At 39.9% G+C, this 19,709-nt stretch overlaps 1 protein-coding gene across 27 annotated transcripts in view; it reads right to left on the reverse strand.

The window, feature by feature from the left end:
* Nucleotides 1-7,500: 7,500 nt before the first annotated feature.
* The window catches only part of ASPP (Ankyrin-repeat, SH3-domain, and Proline-rich-region containing Protein), a 504,012-nt gene continuing 491,803 nt past the window's right edge, over nucleotides 7,501-19,709 (reverse strand). For 15 of the 27 annotated variants that reach the window (XM_067775884.1, XM_067775874.1, XM_067775883.1 and 12 more), the window contains 5 exons: nucleotides 13,400-13,620; nucleotides 10,806-13,324; nucleotides 10,440-10,657; nucleotides 10,174-10,376; nucleotides 7,503-8,171 (listed from right to left, as the gene is read on the reverse strand). In XM_067775884.1, coding sequence (XP_067631985.1) covers nucleotides 8,127-8,171; nucleotides 10,174-10,376; nucleotides 10,440-10,657; nucleotides 10,806-13,324; nucleotides 13,400-13,620 — 3,206 coding nt within the window. In that variant the 3' untranslated portion in view covers nucleotides 7,503-8,126. Of the gene's footprint in view, nucleotides 8,172-10,173; nucleotides 10,377-10,439; nucleotides 10,658-10,805; nucleotides 13,325-13,399; nucleotides 13,621-19,709 lie in introns of all 27 variants that reach the window. The other 12 variants (XM_067775871.1, XM_067775886.1, XM_067775888.1 and 9 more) reach the window with 2 other exon arrangements.

Here is a 19,709-nt window from a genome sequence, read left to right on the forward strand (position 1 = left end):
GAGCAAAAATCGATATATCTTTACTAAACTCAGTTCACGTACTTATCTGAACTCACCTTGTATTGGTATAAAAAATGGCCGAAATCCGACTATGACCACGCCCACTTTTTCGATATCGAAAATTACGACAAATGAAAAAAAATGCCATAATTATATACCAAATACGAAAAAAGGGATGAAACATGGTAATTGGATTGTTTTATTGACGCAAAATATAACTTTAGAAAAAAACTTGGTAAAATGGGTGTGACACCTACCATATTAAGTAGAAGAAAATGAAAAAGTTTTGCAGGGCGAAATCAAAAGCCCTTGGAATCTTGGAAGGAATACTGTACGTGGTATTACATATATAAATAAACTAGCGGTACCCGACAGATTATGTTCTGGATCACCCTGGTCCACATTTTGGTAGATATCTCGAAAACGCCTTCACATATACAACTAAGGGCCACTCCCTTTTAAAACCCTCATTAATACCTTTAATTTGATACCCATATCGTACAAACACATTCTAGAGTCACCCCTGGTCCACGTTTATGGCGATATCTCGAAAAGGGGTTCACATATAGAACTAAGGCCCACTTCTTTTTAAAATACTCATTAACACCTTTCATTTGATACCCATTTCGTACAAACAAATTCTAGAGTCACCCCTGGTCCACCTTTATGTCGATATCTCGAAAAGGCGTCCACCTATAGAACTAAGGCCCACGCCTTTTTAAAATGCTCATTAACACCTTTCATTTGATACCCATATCGTGCAAAAAAATTCTAGAGTCACCCCTGGCCCACCTTTATGGCGATATCTCGAAAAGGCATCCACCTATAGAACTAAGGCCCACTCCCTTTTAAAATACTCATTAACACCTTTCATTTGATACCCATATCGTGTAAACAAATTCTAAAGTCACCCCTGGTCCACCTTTATGTCAATATCTCGAAAAGGCATCCACCTATAGAACTAAGGCCCACGCCCTTTTAAAATACTCATTAACACCTTTCGTTTGATACCCATATCGTACAAACAAATTCTAGAGTCACCCCTGGTCCACCTTTATGGCGATATCTCAAAAAGGCGTCCACCTATAGAACTAAGGCCCACACCCTTTTAAAATACTCATTAACACCTTTCATTTGGTACCCATATCGTACACAAAAGTTCTAGAGTCACCCCTGGCCCACCTTTATGGCGATATCTCGAAAAGGCATCCACCTATAGAACTAAGGCCCACTCCCTTTTAAAATACTCATTAACACCTTTCATTTGATACCCATATCATACAAACGCATTCTAGAGTCAACCCAGGTCCACTTTTATAACGATATTCCGAAAAGGCGTCCACCTATAGAACTAAGGCCCACGCCCTTTTAAAATACTCATTAACACCTTTCATTTGATACCCATATCGTACAAACAAATTCTATAGTCACCCCTGGTCCACCTTTATGGCGATATCTCGAAAAGGCGTCCACATATAGAACTAAGGCCCACGCCCTCTTAAAATACTCATTAACACCTTTCATTTGATACTCATATCATACAAACAAATTCTAGAGTCACTCCTGGTCCATCTTTATGGCGATATCTCGAAAAGGCGTCCATCTATAGAACTTAGGCCCAAGCTCTTTTAAAATACTCATTAATACCTTTTATTTGATACCCATATCGTACAAAATAAATTCTAGAGTCACCCCTGGTCCACCTTTATGGCTAAAAGACGTCCACCTATAGAACTTAGGCCCACTCCCTTTTAAAATTATCATTAACACATTTCATTTGATACTCATATCGTACAAACAAATTCTAGAGTCACTCCTGGTCCATCTTTATGGCGATATCTCGAAAAGGCGTCCATCTATAGAACTTAGGCCCACGCTCTTTCAAAATACTCATTAATACCTTTTATTTGATACCCATATCATACAAACAAATTCTCGAGTCAGGCCTGGTCCACCTTTATGGCGATATCCCTAAATGGCGTCCATCTATAGATCTATGGCTCACTTCCTCTTAAAATACTCTTTAATACCTTCCATTTGATACACATGTCATACAAACACATTCCAGGGTTACCCTAGGTTCCTTTTACAACATGGTGATTTCCCTTACTTTGTCTCCACAGCTCTCAACTGAGTATGTAATGTTCGGTTACACCCGAACTTAGCCTTCCTTACTTGTTTTATACTCAGTTGAGCAGAGCTAACAGAGTATATTAACTTTGATTGGATAACGGTTGGTTGTACAGGTATAAAGGAATCGAGATAGATATAGACTTCCATATATCAAAATCATCAGTATCGAAAAAAAATTCGATTGAGCCATGTCCGTCCGTCCGTCCGTCCATTAACACGATAACTTGAGTAAATTTTGAGTTATCGTGATGAAATTTGGTATGTAGGTTCCTGGGCACTCATCTCAGATCGCTGTATAAAATGAACGATATCGGACAATAACCACGCCCACTTTTTCGATATCGAAAATTTCGAAAAATCGAAAAAGTGCGATAATTCATTATCAAATACGGATTAAGCGATGAAACTTTGTAGGTGAGTTGAACTTATGACGCAGAATAGAAAACTAGTAAAATTTTGAACAATGGGCGTGGCACCGCCCACTTTTAAAAGAAGGTAATTTAGAAGTTTTGCAAGCTGTAAGTTGGCAGTTGTTGAAGATATCATGATGAAATTTGGCAGGCACGTTACTCTTACTACTATATGTCTGCCTTATAAAAATTAGCAAAATCGGAGAACGACCACGCCTACTTTTTAAAAAAAAATTTTTTTAAATTCAAATTTTAAAAGAAAAGTTAATATCTTTACAGTATATAAGTAAATTATGCCAACATTCAACTCCAATAATATAGTGCAAAAAAATACAAAAATAAAAGAAAATTTCAAAATGGGCGTGGCTTCGCCCTTTTTCATTTAATTTGTCTAGGATGCTTGTAATGCCATAAAATCGATATATCACCCCTGGTCCACCTTTATGGCGATATCTCGAAAAGGCGTCCACCTATAGAACTAAGGCCCACACCCTTTTAAAACACTCATTAACACCTTTCATTTGATACCCATATTGTACAAACGCATTCCAGAGTCACCCCTGGTCCACGTTTATGGCGATATCCCGAAAAGGCGTCCACCCATAGAACTAAGGCCCACTCCCTTTTAAAACACTTATTAACACCTTTCGTTTGATACCCATATTGTACAAACGCATTCTAGAGTCAAACCTGGTCCACTTTTATAACGATATACCGAAAAGGCGTCCACCTATAGAACTAAGGCCCACTCCCTTTTAAAAGACTCATTAACACCTTTCATTTGATTCACATATCGTACAAACAAATTCTAGAGTCAGGTCTGGTCCACCTTTATGGCGATATCCCGAAAAGGCGTCCACCCATAGAACTAAGGCCCATTCCCTTTTAAAACACTTATTAACACCTTTCGTTTGATACCCATATTGTACAAACGCATTCTAGAGTCAAACCTGGTCCACTTTTATAACGATATACCGAAAAGGCGTCCACCTATAGAACTAAGGCCCACACCCTTTTAAAATACTCATTAACACCTTTCATTTGATACCCATAATGTACAAACGCATTCCAGAGTCACCCCTGGTCCACGTTTATGGCGATATCCCGAAAAGGCGTCCACCCATAGAACTAAGGCCCACTCCCTTTTAAAACACTTATTAACACCTTTCGTTTGATACCCATATTGTACAAACGCATTCTAGAGTCAAACCTGGTCCACCTTTATGGCGATATCCCGAAAAGGCGTCCATCTATAGAACTATGGCCCACTTCCTCTTAAAATACTCTTTAATAACTTCCACTTGATACACATGTCATAAAAACACATTCCGGGGTTACCCTAGGTTCTTTTTACAACATGGTGATTTTCCCTTACTTTGGCTCCACAGCTCTCAACTGAGTATGTAATGTTCGGTTACACCCGAACTTAGCCTTCCTTACTTGTTATATATATAGATTTTTATTTTTCACACTTCACTATAATATTAAAACGAAATACAGATTTTCGTTGCTTTTGAAATTCGGCTTAAAAATTGCACATGGAACAACTAAAGACTCTCCTGTATTAAAAAAATGTCATAGTACCTCGAAATCGGGGGCCCCCTCAGTAGTTTAGGAGTCCATTGGCCTCAAACCTGTGACACGTGTTTTTTATATATTAAGATATTTCTAAACGTATATTAAAATCTACTTCGATCGTAATAGAACTCAAAGGCAGTTCTGTATGATAGACAACCCTCTAAATTATGCATGCCGAACTTGTCAGAATAAGGGAAATCGTCAACGGGATGAGAACACCTGAATATTCATTTCATCATGGTAAAACTATGCCCTCTTTTCGGTGGCCATAATGGTTTTTTGATTAAAAAAAAAAATTAAAATCACCCTCTTAAACTTTGTGTAAATGCCAAACCAAAGAAAATACAATCACAAAATGTGTTGGTTTGTCAGCCCACGTCAGCAAAGACGTTGTAGTTCCTTGCAGTTAAGCTGATCATCATCTTCCAGTTGGGGTATGTTAGTATGGAGGCTGACATCACCAGCTGCAAAGCCAAATCCTGTCGCTGTGTTAGTTTGCCGGCCCATCCCTCAAAAATGGGATCGATTGTCCATCCGCATTGCCTTAGCACCAAAAGTTCGTCCGCCTTAGCAGATAAAGTTTTGGGTGGGCATAAAATATGTATTTAGGTCCACCGAGCCGTAGAAAAACGAATATTCCAAATAGCAAGGAAAGCTTGGCCTTGATCTCTTCGGAGATATAAATTTCTGAAGAATGTGTTGAAGAAGATCCCTCAGAGGAGAATCGTGGCATAATGCGGGAAGCTAGAATATAATATGTGAGCTTAAAAGTTTGGAATGCGGCTGGCCGTTATGATTCTTTGCCTACCAAAAAAAAAAACAAAATTCTCTCTAACGACTGAAAATTCTGGTCTGCATAAAATTTGTATGTAATAAAAAAATATCTTACTTTTTTTTGTTTTTGTAATAAAAAATATAAATGTGATAGCAGTGAGAATCATTTAGTGTGACGTTAGCCACTTGACTTTTGCGGGGACAATGGCAATTTCACCAAAAACAAGCTACCAGATTAAAAAATGATACCAATTTTTCTATTAACGGATACCACACCGCAATTTCTAAAGAGTTTAGCATACTTAAACGCAATTTTTTATGAAATTGAATGGTGATAAATTGGCTACAAGTCCACATTTTTTATTTTTTGTATAATTCAAGAGTAGCGCTTGAGGAGGGAATTGCCAAACCATTTTTTAGGGAGAACATTGCCCTATAGCTCTGCAGGTTAGCCACTAGTTATGAGAGTTCTTTTGTCCATTGTACCTGGGGGCACCTTGGGGCAAGCCCCAGCTATACACATTCTGTGCTCCTTTAGCATTTACATGGATGTGGCGTCCCACAAACGTAACAATATAAACACGTACTATTCACTGCAGACTTTGGAGGTAAACTTTTTCTCAACATGCCCTGAGAAATATCCACTGTAGAGATTAGGGCCATGCTAGAACAACAGGACTTTTCGTTTATTTTTCCTGTCTATAGTCAAGCTGCCATAAAGATATGAGTCATTAACCAATGTATGAGTCATTATCCACTATTTTTCAATAAAACTGCATATTTTACATTATTCTCAATCGATATTTATGCACATAAATCGTGCTAAAGCTAAAATTTCCATCCCGAAAAACCACAATTTCGCTTTAAACAGTAACGGTATGGCAACGCTTCTAGCAAAACAACAAACACTATGAAACTTCAAAAATCCCCCAATAAGTCAAAAAATTTTGAGTGGAACTACCTTCTCTTTTATACCATGGTGAGAACGTGGTGGAATAACCAGGTGAAATAAGCCGTCAATTGTCTCGCTCTAAATTCTTCTTTGTTCTGTCATTCAGCTATCTGAAAATTTTTCACCAATGTTGTCCCCGAAAAGATGTTGTTTTTTGCATTTTTCAGGAGTAAAATAATCCACTTTTAGTACTCTTTTTCACATAAACTAGTAGGTCAATATCGACGGACCTTTACTGGATTTAATTAAAGAGATTCGTCATTTGGGTATATTTGGTATTGGCTTCCATAAGTAATGCCGTGCTAAATATTACGTCTAAATGTTAGAACAACAATTTGTATTTACGTCATATCCAACTAAGTGTTTTAGCCTGTTCAGCGCTACTAAAGACTTTCGTGGAATGTTTTTGTCTTTCCTACAACAAGAACACCAAAACTGTTGTATTACACCTCATTTATGTTAAACCTTCGCTAAAACAATGAAATTCGAAATATAGTTACAAAAAATTTTAACTCACGGTTGCTTTGCCCTGAAAATCAAACCACTAAGATAAGAGGACCAATTAGCGCCGGTTGGCAGAGAGAAGAAGCCACTGGCGCGTCTTGATAGACGGCCATAACCGTTTAAACGGTTCAGCGCCAATTAAGTAAGTAAGATAAGAGGAATGTTACAGTCATGGATTGTAATATAGAATATATGAATTTGGCTCGATTGGATCAGCATCTTCTGGTTCTAGGTCGACTGCCACGGGGCTAGTATATCCCCTGCCATATTTTATTAGTTAATAACTTGTTAAAATTAATAATACATCATGAATTCAACTGTCAGGAGTTTTTGGGTGATCTTCTGGTCAAGTTTGTATAAACATATGCCGTGTTCTAGTTCCGACTCTCAACGACAAATCAACAGGGCAAGATGGCAATATCAATGCATTTTTAAGGATGAAACGCATTTAAAAGTATTATGATCACTTCCAAGTGGGACTGTAAAACTTTCCATCAAACCCGAAGACCATTTAAGTGCGCAAAATTACTACAGTTCAACTAAATAATGGATAACACCTCTCCCTTTTATGTCAGGGTTTTCGATGAAAATTTCAACTGCAGTTAAGTTGAGAACAGTTTACTTTAGACGCATTCATGGAATTTTACCGCTCATCATTGTTTAAGTATATTTTTATTTTTATTCGATGCCAAAAGTAATGTAAACTCGCACTGGTCCTGTGTATCCCTTCTGCGTTGGCGTTAGGTAGCACTGATATGCTGAAAAAACAGTTTCTGTAATGGCTTTCGTAGCAAGGTATTTGTTTTTCTACTCCTATTTTTTCTGACCGTTGAAAATACATCACTACAGTTTCAGATAGCGTACATCTCCTTTCTTTATTTATTTACTTCACCTGCTGATTCCACCATGATTCCACCATGGGTGAGAATTCTAAATTTTTTTAAACGTCATTTGTCTCTCACCGGTTTTACCTGGTAATATTTTTATGAAAGCAAAATTTTAGAACTCTCTGAGCAGTGATGCTACTGAATTGAAAACTAAGTACTAGAAGCATCAAAATTGACATCTTAATCTATTGGGAACTATCTTTTTCGAAAATAAATCCAAAAATTCAAACATTTTTTTTTAATCATAAGCAATGTGATTTTTTATTTCAGTATTCAATAGTTTAGCAATTTTTTAAGTTTCGAGAGGGTATCATCTCTTTTTTTGTTTTGTTTTTGTGCTTATACATAACGTACATACATTTATAAATTCATGTATTCTAGTATATTAAGTATAATAGTTAGTTTATGTATTTAGAAAAGCTTTGAAAATGCTTAAATATTATAATGTTGCACAGTTTATGGACACTTTTGTGCGACAACGAAAAAAAAAAATGCTGCCTTTAAATAAAAGATTCTTAATTAGTTTAAATTAAAGTACTAAAACTATAATTAATTGTAAATATTTTAGTAATTGAAGTTAATGTGCGATAGTGAAACTTACATTTGTGAGTTAATAATTATTAAAAATATTCGTATGCCACTATCGAGTTTTAATGATTCTTCAACTTTTCAAATATTTTGTTTTGAAACCTACATACATTTGTGTACTCAATAGGTATTCTTTCTTCTAAATATTATTAAATTTCTTTATAGCTAACTACTTAGTCCTTATTCATACATATACATAAATTTAATAATAAGCTGCCATAATTACAAGTACTTTGAAATGTATTGTTTTTGTATGAGGCGACCCGATTTCTTTTTACATACATAAAAACGTATTAACTGCTAATCATTAAAGTTGGAGGTCTGTGGTGGGACTCTTGGATAGAGCTGTAAATAAAAGAGATGGAGAGAGAAAAAGAGACAAATATATTCATTTAATATTTTATCTACTTATATATATAAAAGAGCTATTACCTAAAATATAAGGAATTAAAATAGAAATTATCAGTCAGGATTACAATTAAGCAGAGATTGCATTCAACGGTTAACCAGAAAAAACAATTCAATTTATCACGGATAACAGCAACAAACAATGGGTATGTGGTAGGAAAATAACTTTTTTGCCAAATACTTTCGTTCACAGCTGTGAACGAGCGTCTCGCCGACATTCGCAATGGCGAATTTTTCCAACATTTCGTTTATATGTGCTTACGCACTTATTGACGATAGGGACGAAAACGACAGAGACTCCTTCTCTGAAAATCTAGAAAAGACATATGACGGCTGCCCCCGCCATGACATTGAAGTCATGCTGGTAAAGTAGCTTTAATAACTGTAACAAGGCTTAAGGTTCCGTGGAATCTTAAGTGAAGACCGTATAGTCAAAGCATTATAGCGGCATTTTATATAGGGCTAACAGACCACATGTTCAGTGCCTTAGCTTCGAAAGAAGTTTGAGAATGGAGTCGGAGGATTGGGAGCGGAAATGGCAGAAAATCTATACAAGTGTATGCTGATGGCTCTCAAATTAACGGAAGGGGCAGGGTCTGCTCTTTACTGTGTCTTTCCCGACATAAACATTTGAGAGACTTCGCTCTGGCTGGACTTCGCTCTGGCCGGACCGTACATCTATACTGGGTTTGCGATATTAGACTTATAATAAAGCAGCTAGTATCTCTTTAGAGATAAGACTTATGGCTCATGATGGGCATACTAACTGGACACTGCCTTCTGGCGTCACATGCCTAAAAGTCAAGCCTTCTTAGTGACAGACATGTGGAAGGGCGGACTGCAGCAAAAAACAAAAAAAAAACGGCTGAGCACGTTCTGTGTTACTGTCCTGCCTTCGTAAGGTCAAGCCGCCAGCGGCTGGAAACAGCAATAAAGTCCTAGAGAATATCTAGTATTTGCCAAGAGGTCAGAGTTATTTTATAATGTAAGTCCAAGTGCCTAATTGGGGCCGTTTGGTCGTCAAACACACTATGGTAAAAATATGGACACATTCTGTCTATGTGAGGTTTTTATTTGACAGACAGTTCAACTTTACCTAACCTATATGGTAAGGAACTTACCGAAGGAGAGACGCTCACTTACTGAGACATGATGTGTTCGGTAGACCGACGCTGCAAACTTCGGTGAGCCGTTTTGCCGTATAAGCCGGTGTGTCTCCACTCCCTTCCTTCATATAACGACCTTGCGCTTCACATGGGTTGGTAGACGCATGTTGTACCTATATATTTCAGGTTGTTCATCAACGAGCGACAATGTGAGAGTCGGGGTTAAGCATGGCCGCGCAAACTGGCACACAGTCGAAGATCGATTGGGCTTAGGAACAGATATTTAGAAGATTTTCGGCTCATGGATGAACGGTAGAGGAAAACCTGCTTTCATAGGCAACTTGTTCTATCCACTTTTAATTGTATTGGCTACGGAAATATTTACGAAAATATATGACCATTCACCCCAGCGGGTTAGGGGGTTAGAATATACCCGCGGTAGGTATGCTTGTCGTAAGAGGCGACTAAAATACCCAATAGATTTAAGGGGTTATGTAGCGCAACCCTTTCAGGTTGCCAGCGGAATATATAGCTTCTCCAAACCCAATTGTCAACCTCATCTATCCGTGGCGAATCCTGTTTAATTAACAATCGAGGCTCTGGCGACCCAAAGCTCTTCATGGATCTAGGGGGTGGAAGGGCGGGATGGCCTAGAAGGTCGCATGTGGTCATAACATATCGTTCCCGAGATGGTCGGGCTTGGTACCGGAACTTATCGGATCTGCATGAGGCAAAGGACCATCAACATCGATAACACTCCCCAAGGCCTTAGGTGAGTGTCCTTATCGCCCACAACAACAACAACAACAACAACCATTCGAATAGCTACTTACCCCCAACAGATTTCTGGGCACATAACCTTCGTTGTCGCTGCCATTCTTCGCCCACCACCATTCACTTTCGGCGTCATCGCCTTTGCGCAAGATTACTAAACGTTCGTTAACTTGGAATGTAAGTTCGTCACTATTTTGAGCATCATACGAGAAAACTGCATACACTTCGCCATTATGAAGTATACCAAGTTTCTCTTGAATACCTACGAGAAGATGAAAAAATCGCTATAAGCTATTAAACACACGAAGAAAACTTTCACACTTACTGTATAAATACTCGGAACAACCATCGAAACCCTCTTCGTCTTCCTCACACTTTTCCGCTGGTGTTTCATGATCTGACAGCGTCGATGCAAATAGACATGCACCATTTTCAACTAAGAATTTTACCATCGTTAAATTATTGCAACTGGCAGCGCAATGCAGCGGCGTCCAACCATCGGAATCCTGTGCATTTACATCGCACCCAAATTCGACAAGGAATCTGTTGGAAGAAGAACAAAAACGAAAGGGAGAAAGTTAGAAAAAAATCAAATAGTTGTCGTTTGGAAGAAAATTTTTTAACCGAAATTCTTGCTAATCCACTTAATAAAATATCACAAAGTTCGCAGTATTCATATTGCAATACTCACTTGACAATATCGAAGTGTCCCGCACATATAGCATTATGTAACGCGGTTATGCCTTCATCATTAGCAGCGCTGGGATTTGCCACTTGCATAGCTGTCTTTTTCACTAACTCCAATTCACCCTCTAGGCTTGCGTCCAGCAGTAGAGCAAGCGGATCAAAACTAACGCGCCGCGTTAACTTTGGCTTGCCATTGCCAGTTGACGCCGATGAGAGAGATGCTGAGGTTGGCGCGCTGCCGGTAGAAGATGCACCTCGCTTGAGGCCGCCGCTGTTTTCTGTATTTGATTCACTACCGCCACCACTGAAATCATCCACGTGCCGCTCAATTTTATCCAATTCATCCATGCTGGAACTGGATTGTGAATTGCTGTTCGGCGAATTTTGGGAATGCGTTGGTGTTGATGTTGGAGCATTTGGCGCCGCTGTTGATGGCACTTGTGGTGGCGATTGCTGTGGTGATTGTTCAGGCGTCAACACATTCGATGTAGCGTTAGTAGTGCGTTCATTGTTAACATTCGAGTTTGCGTTATCTACTTGAGCGTCTCTGTTGCGTTCCCCGCGCTGACTACCATCTGCTGGATAAAGAAAAGATGCATGGCCTGGTAGATCTACTTTGCGCGCAGATTGAAGCGCCGGTTTTGGTAACGCGTTGCTTAATTTAAGACGCGGCTGTTCGCACATTGGCTGCTTACGTATTGTAAGCGGCTTCGCTTTGATTGGAAGATTGTCATTAATGTTGAGGGTTTGTAAGCCTTGCGTGGCTTGTTGAAGCTCGCCGGCAGCAGTAGTAGCAATAGACGCACCACCGTGCACAGCGGGTTTCTTAAGCATTGACGTAGCTGCAGATGCGCCTGCTGTTGTTGTCGTAGTTGGCGTTACTGTTGTTGCACTTGTTGTTAGTGTGGTATTGGCGCTATGCTCGACCACATGTTCTGTAGGCGATACTTTACTGGGCTTCGGTGGTAAAGCAGGCCGATCTGAGTATGCTGAGTTTGCTGTCATTGGCACTGTGCTGGTTGGCGCTATTGAAGTTGTAGCGTGAGCGGTTACCACATTTGGTGCAACACGATTCACCTTCGGACTGTAGGTAATCATTTTCGGTATAGAGCTGGTCACCGACGTTGGTGCCACACTGCTAATAGGTTTGCGCGGTGGAATCGCTAAACAGCTTGACGCTTGCGCTTGCAGTGGCTTTGAATTCGAATGAGCGCTGTCAGCGCTCGTTGTGGCTGGCGCCGTTGACACGTTCGTATGCTGCGACACACCAGTGGCAAGCGATTTATTTGCCGTACATGTTGGCATGCTGTGTACAGTCAATTGTTGTTGATTATGTTTTTCTGAGAGCGCTTCAGTTACAGCGCCCTCCGCCCTTCTGTCCACGTCATTGCGCTCGCGCGTCGCAACAGCCGCGATATTCAATTTACTAATCATAGCGGTTGCTGAGTTGGCCGAGCTAATACTTTTCGGTATTTTGCTGCCTGTCGTTGAAATAGCAGCGGACGTAGTGACAAGGGTTGCCGGTGCTGTCGACACTAAGCTCGTCGTTGCCCCGACTTCGGCAGCGCGCTCTACTGCTTCCGCGGCTTTTGCTGCTTCCGCTGCTTTTAAAAGATTTCGCTTTTTCGGGCCAACTTCAGCGTAAATGTGCATCGATGTGTCCACTTCTATTGGCTTCATAGGCGCTGCAGCTTTGGAAGCCGCTGCAGCTGCTAGTGAAGCGGTGAGCATCTTTTTTGCTAATTTTGATTCGTCGCTTTCGCCGCTAAAGAATGTTTGAGAATTTGTTCCACTTGCACCGCTATTGATTGTATGCGCTTTAGGCACACCACTTTGTGGACTGTGTGCGTTATCAGCTGTCAAATTCAATTTCATATGCGTCAAATCCTGTATAAGTTGATTTTGTTGATTGGTGTTTGCTGTGGCGGCTGCATGTTTCGGTATGTTGCCTGCGCCCAAATAACCACCACCACCAGGCGCTAACGCCGTCTTTTGCGGTGTGTGTATGAATGGCTCTACGGCGGCTACATTACCGCGTTGTATATTCCGACTCGTTTCTCGATTATTTATATTCGGAAATTTTGAGGAATTATGCTGTTGCAAATTGCTTGCTTGCTTTTGCAGCAGCTGCTGCTTTAGCGCTGCTACGCCTTGTTTGTGGTGGTTATGATTTTGTTGGTGTTGATTGTATGCAATGGCGGTATTTGTGTTATTATAAGCAAGCGTCGGCGTTTGATGTGACTGTTGTTGTTGTTGTGACGCAGATTGTTGATGATGATGTTGTTGTTGTTGTTGTTGCAGTAGGTGGTGCTGTTGTTGGTGGTGTAATTCATTTTGTGGCACATGTAACTGATTTTTATTTTGTGCTTGATTTTGTATGTTGGCAGCCTTTTTGCGTTGCAGCCGCGTTTGTAGTTCATAAATGCGTTGATCGACTGAGCGCAGCTCAGCTTGGCGTTGTTGCAGCGCCTCGCGTTGCAGATGCAAACGCGCATCTTGCTGCAGTGAGAGTTGATTGCGATACTGAAAGTGACAGAGGGAAGGTAATTAACTTTTTATGAATTTAAAGACATTTTCAAATTTTATTTTTCAACTTACCACCAACTCGCGTCGCAGTTTTTCAAGTTCTCGTGAAGCTTGCGGGGGCAGCGGTTGTGAACTTCCATTATTACCATTCGCCGATAACAAATTAATTGGACAGCGTCTATCGCGCCTTAGCTCTTCAAGTTGCCGCGTGAGCGCTTCTACTTTCGCTACTGCTAAACTAAGTTCTTTCTCCTTTTCACTGAAGAGAGCACGAATCGAGTCTAAATCGTTACCTGAAAAAACGTATAGAAATAATCTTGTGATTAGTTCTAAAGTCATTTTAAGTAAGGCATTAATAGTCTAAGTGTTATCTGCTTAAACTATTTATATCAAAAGATCGCTAATACTTAGTAAAAGATACAAATAAAAAATTTCAATAAAATGCTCTTAAAGAGCTAGGGCTTTCGAGTTCAGATATAATGTGTTCCTGGAAGAAGTGTCCTCCAGTGAGAACCGCTCTCATTTGCTCTAAAGAGCAGGACAAGGATGCAAAATATTAGAAAGATATGAAGCCTGATAAAACCTCTGCTGTACCTGACGAATATTATTTTAAGCCATTCCACGACTGCTCTACTTGAAACTTGTAGCATAACCGGGAATATACCCGGGCCCGGCGATTTAAATTTAGAGAACGCGCTCACCGCCTACTCGGTCTTGGTATAGGCCAACAAGCCCGACACAACCCGCTCCGTGATCGAAGTTGTAGCTGGCTCTTCTGAATTATCTCCCGATAGGAAATGTGTATCGAAAAGCACCTCAAGAACTCCTCACTATAACGTGACCATTCCCCGTTCTTTTTCTATATTAGTCCCTGGACTATGTTACCCCTAGCTAGGACTTTTTTTCTACCGAGCCGTTTCGCTGGAGCAGTCTATGTTCGCACAGAAACTTTTCCATGAGATTCTCTTCCCCTGGAAATTTCACGCTTGTAGATCCTCAATACATTTCTTTTTTTTGTCTTCTTAGAAGACTCAGCTCATTGCTCCACCATGGCGGCTTTGCTTTTCCTCTGAATCTTATTAGAGGGCAAGCTCTGTTATATGCGCCTTAAGCGTCCTTGTTAGGAATTTATTGGACTCCTCCGGTTCCTCCACATTAGCAACCACTTTGGGTTGTCCCAATTTTGTTTCTCCGTGTTTCTAGAATTTCGTCCAGTTCATTGACCTAGGGTTTCTAAAGGGTCCTCCCTTCTCTACCCTCTTTAAGGGGATGCTGAAGCTGATATACGCATGGTCGGAGAAGGGTGGTCTAGCAAGACAGGTGTTAAGATACAATTCAGATAAACAGAATTTAATGAGCCATCTAATTTAATACTTTCAATTTCAACGCTTCTATTTTCCTACTATGTTTGTATCTGTATGTGTGTGTGAACCCAAGGCTAAATTGAGCCATGCATATTTGCATGACGACCCATGTCGAAGGGCGCTTTTTTAGTATCCGCGATAATTTTGTTAACACACATACCCTCAGAGAGACCCATGTCAGTGCCTACTAACAAGCACATCCTAAATACTTATGAAATTAAGTATATATGTACATTAGGGTGGGTTTTATAAATTCAAATAGTAATGTATAGGTAAAAATATAAATGTAATTTTTAGTCCCGACGTTTGAAGAATCTCGCACAGGGGCAAAGAAAAGATTTCTTTATAGAGAGTCAAAAAATTAAAATTGAATTTTCGTTTCAAATACACAATGATTTTTTTTTGGATTTCTGATACCCTAAATGGGGGAGTCGCATACGCCGACGACTTAACCACAGGTAAATTCCTGTCAGCGATTAGTGAGCTCATGGAAACGGTAAACCGGGTTGGAGGTAAATCCAACAAAAACGGAACAAAAACAAGTAAAGAAAGCTCAGTTCAGGTGTAACCGAACATTACATACTCAGCTAAGAGCTTTGGAGGCAAAATAAGGGAAAATCACCATGTAGGAAAATGAACATAAGGTAACCCTGGAATGTGTTTGTATGACATGTGTATCACATGGATGGTATGGAAGAGTATTTTAGAATGGATTGGACCATAGTTCTATAGGTGGACGCCTTTTCGAGATATCGCCATAAACGTGGACCAGGAGTGACTCTAGAATGTGTTTGTACGATATGGGTATCAAATTAAAGGTATTAATGAGGGTTTTAAAAGGGAGTGTCCCTCAGTTGTATATGTGAAGGCGTTTTCGAGATATCGATCAAATTTTGGACCAGGGTGACCGCCAGAACATCATCTGTCGGGTACCGCTAATTTATTTATATATATAATATCACGAACAGTCTTTCGGCCATGATTCAAAGGGATTTTGATTTCGCCCTGCATAACTTTCTCATTTTCTTCTACTTAATATGGTGGTTGTCACACTCATTTTACAAATTTTTTTCCAAAGTTATCTTTTGCGTCAACAAACCAATCCAATCATCACGTTTCATCCCTTTTTTCGTATTTGGTAAAGAATTATGACGTTCATTAATTATAATTTTTCGAAATTTTCGATATCGAAAAAGTGGGCGTGGTCATATTCAGATTTCGCTTATTTTTAATACCAAGATCATTTTTAATATAAGATAAGTACGTGAACTAAGTTCAGTAAAGATATATAGATTTTTGCTCAAGTTATCGTGTTAACGGCCGAGCGGAAGGACAGACGGTCGACTGTGTATAAAAACTGGGCGTGGCTTCAACGGATTTCACCCATTTTCACAGAAAACAGTTACCGGCATAGAAGCTATGCCCCTACCAAATTGCTCAAGGATTGGTACATTTTTGTTCGACTTAGGGCATTAAAAGTATCCTAGACAAATTAAATGAAAAAGGGCGCAGCCACGCCCATTTTGAAATTTTCTTTTAGTTTTGTATTTTGTTGCACCATATCATTACTGGAGTTGAATGTTGACATAATTTACTTATATACTGTAATGATATTAAATTTTTTGTTAAAATTTGACTTAAGATTTTTATTTTTTAAAGTGGGCTTGTTCGTTCTCCGATTTTGTTAATTTTTATTTGGCACACATATAGTAATAGGAGTAACGTTCCTGCCAAATTTCATTATGATATCTTAACCGACTGCCAATTACAGATTGCAAAACTTTTAAAATTCCTTCTGTTAAAAGTGGGCGGTGCCACGCCCCTTGTTCAAAATTTTACTAATTTTCTATTCTTCGTCATAAGGTCAACCCACCTCCCAAGTTTCATCGCTTTATCCGTCTTTTGTAATGAATTATCGCACTTTTTCGGTTTTTCGAAATTTTCGATATCGAAAAAGTGGACGTGGTTATAGTTCAACAGGGGTGGCCATAGGGACATGTGTCGCGGTTGATTGTGAACAAATCAGAGTTTAACCCGTTACAATATCCAGAACGAAGTTGGGCCAGGATGACTCAACTACCTTGGGGCTAAATCAAGCTAGGGTGTCATATTAAATTATGTTCAGCGGTCTTAAGAAGACATCCCGTGGTAGTTCTGAGTGAAGCATCTTGGCAGGCAGGCCTACAGGCTTTTCCAATATGTGTTTTTGAGACGAAGCGGTCATATTGGTGACGCGTTGCATATGGGCGGCCGGGCAATTGCTTTGTGGTGCCGGCAACAGACTAAAGGAATTTGTTGCTATTTGTTACTTTGTATACAATTTCCACGGCATGCGCTTTGAAGGTGAGAGTGTTATCGAAGGTTACTCTACATATCTTTGGATGACTGGCAGTCGGTAGCATAACACCATCGACATCAAAGTCCAATATTTGCATCATGTGTTCTTTACACATAGCAAACAAAGTGACCATAGATTTGGTCGGTGATAGTACCAGGTCGCGCGAGGTGAAGAAACTAGAGAGACTAAGGAGACAGCTGTTTATTCTAGAAACCAATTCGTCTATTAAAGGGACGGATCCTGTTGCGATTAACCTGCAGTCGTCGGTGTAGGAAATGATAGTACATCCGCCTGGTGGGGAGAGGAGCTTTGATATGAAGAAATTAAATAGAAGTAATGATAGGAAACCACCCTGTATAATTCTCCGAGGTTTTGAGGGTTTGTTCCCAAATTGGAACGACGCTTGCCGACCATGTAGCTGATTTGCGGCCCATCTTTTTAGACATGGGATAGAGGGTGACAGGTGAACTGTGACGAAAACTGTCCTGTGATAGGTTTTTCCTGATTCAGTCCGTTATTTGTCTGGGTGTTATAACGTTTAGCGCGGTGGTAGTGCTATGCATTTTGGGGAAGCCATGCTGATTGGTGGCTCAGCGAATATTCGTGGTGAAATGAGGGAGTAGGAATGTTTCTATTGATTTCGCTACTGGCGAAAAGTGTGATCTCGGTCGATATGACTCACCTTCGTTAGCTGGTTTTCCAGGCTGTTGTAGTGCAATTATCCATGCTACTTCCATTTTTCGGAAATAACCCAGGACTTCAACCAAAGTGCCACTGAGCATTGTCATGGCTATACTGTAAGGGCCTATTGATTTAGAGGGATTGGCCTTTTAAATGGCTTGTGTTTGTGTTTATGTTCCCATCTGTTTATACGACGTGTGACCTTGTCTACTGAACGATGTATTAAAAATTGCAGGGAAAAAGCACTCGAGAATTTCTTCCGAGTCCTCTTGTCTGGTGGAAGGCGTTAGACAAAATGAGCAATCAATATAGATTGCTGGAAAGGCGCAAGGCTAGATTCATGAAAATACCACCCACTTGCAATGTAATTTTCGTGCAGGGTTTGGTGGAGCCCCTCTAAGACTAAGAAAACCAAACATGTGGAAATAAAGCGAATACCAGAACTCGACGACATCAAATCACATGCCAAAATGACGACTAAACGGGATCAAAATTGACCTAACATACGACATGGATTATATGACCGCAGTTTTTGTCTTCCTTGTGCAGAACAGATGATATTCTTCAATGATGGAATGGGTACAAATAGTGGTAGGGGCATTACAATCCAAACAGATGGCTCGAAAATACGAAAGGGATCTGGAGCTGGAATGTACCCAAGGCATCTGTAGGCATATCAGCCGCACTATCTTTCATATTCATGCGGTGTCTTCCTGGCGGATGTCTATGCCATAAAGAGAGCAGTCAGACTGCTCCAGGACTGCGCAGTCTCAGACACCATATTAACGATCTTTGTGGAGCCTCGCTGGCGTCAGTAGGGCTCTCAAAACCTTTTTTGGGTTCCTGGTAAGAATAAGATAATGAAAGGAATGAAGTTGCAGATGAGATAAAAATGAGCGAGGCGGATAGCTACAGCTGGGTTTTATTTCGATAAAAATCGAGAAAACAATATTTGGACAGCGGACTTACTGTGGACCAACCGGAATGATTGCAAGGTCTAATAACCATTTTTATATAGCAAAGAAACTAGCATCCTTCTCAAGTTAAATAAATCTGAAGTGAGGGTTTTCACTTTTGTCATCACGATTCATTTGCAATAGCACCATGCTCCGAAAATGGCGCATACCAACAAGCTTCCTCTGCAGAAGTGGACAGAATGAGGACGAAGATTAGACGATATATTATCTATCTGCCGATGTTCAGGACAGCAGCCAAGTTGACTGACATTTATGGGCGCACGCTTATTGACAGCGTGACAGAGGTGAGGTAAGTGGATTTTTCGGTCCTACTAAAGCTCATATCAGAAACAAGTGGTTTCTTAAGGGCTACTAGGAAGTAATCTGGTTGGATGAATGTAACGCTATCCATCATTCTGTTTCTCTGAATGAAAGTGTAGGACACTCCTATGCTCTCCCTCTTAACCTAACCTAAACCAAAACCCGACGTCGATAATAGTGGTAATAGTTGTCGATATCATATACAAACTTTGGTTCCGATAAAAAACTGTTAAGGCGTGTCGCACAGTGGATAATGTTCAGGTTATAATATATCGAGTCTTTTTAGAGCATTCGAAGCTTAAAACCCTATGGAACACGCCTTAAACGTCTCCAACCGAGATCAAAATATATAAATGAAATTTTTAACTTAGTTGTTACTGTTTAAAGGGATACGACTGGAAAATAAAGTTTATTTCATATAAGGACCACGCCAATATACATATCCACCTGCATTCGTTGAAACGCATTACATATTTATTAATTCCGCAGCATAGTTATTAGAAAACTTTTAACCAATTCTCACTTTGAACATCCGTCAACCATCATTAACATTTTAATTAGTTAATGGCTTTGAAGGTATTTGGGTTTTGTATGTAGTGTGTATAGAGAAGGGTATAGGGTGGGCCATTAAGGACCACAATTTGTGGCATACACAAAACTTCATAGTCAAAGCGCGCTCTCACCTGAACTCCTCTCTCACCGCACTAATAGCCGTTTACATG

This window comes from Eurosta solidaginis, chromosome 3 (genome assembly GCF_040869045.1).
Source record: "Eurosta solidaginis isolate ZX-2024a chromosome 3, ASM4086904v1, whole genome shotgun sequence".
NCBI lineage: Eukaryota > Metazoa > Arthropoda > Insecta > Diptera > Tephritidae > Eurosta > Eurosta solidaginis.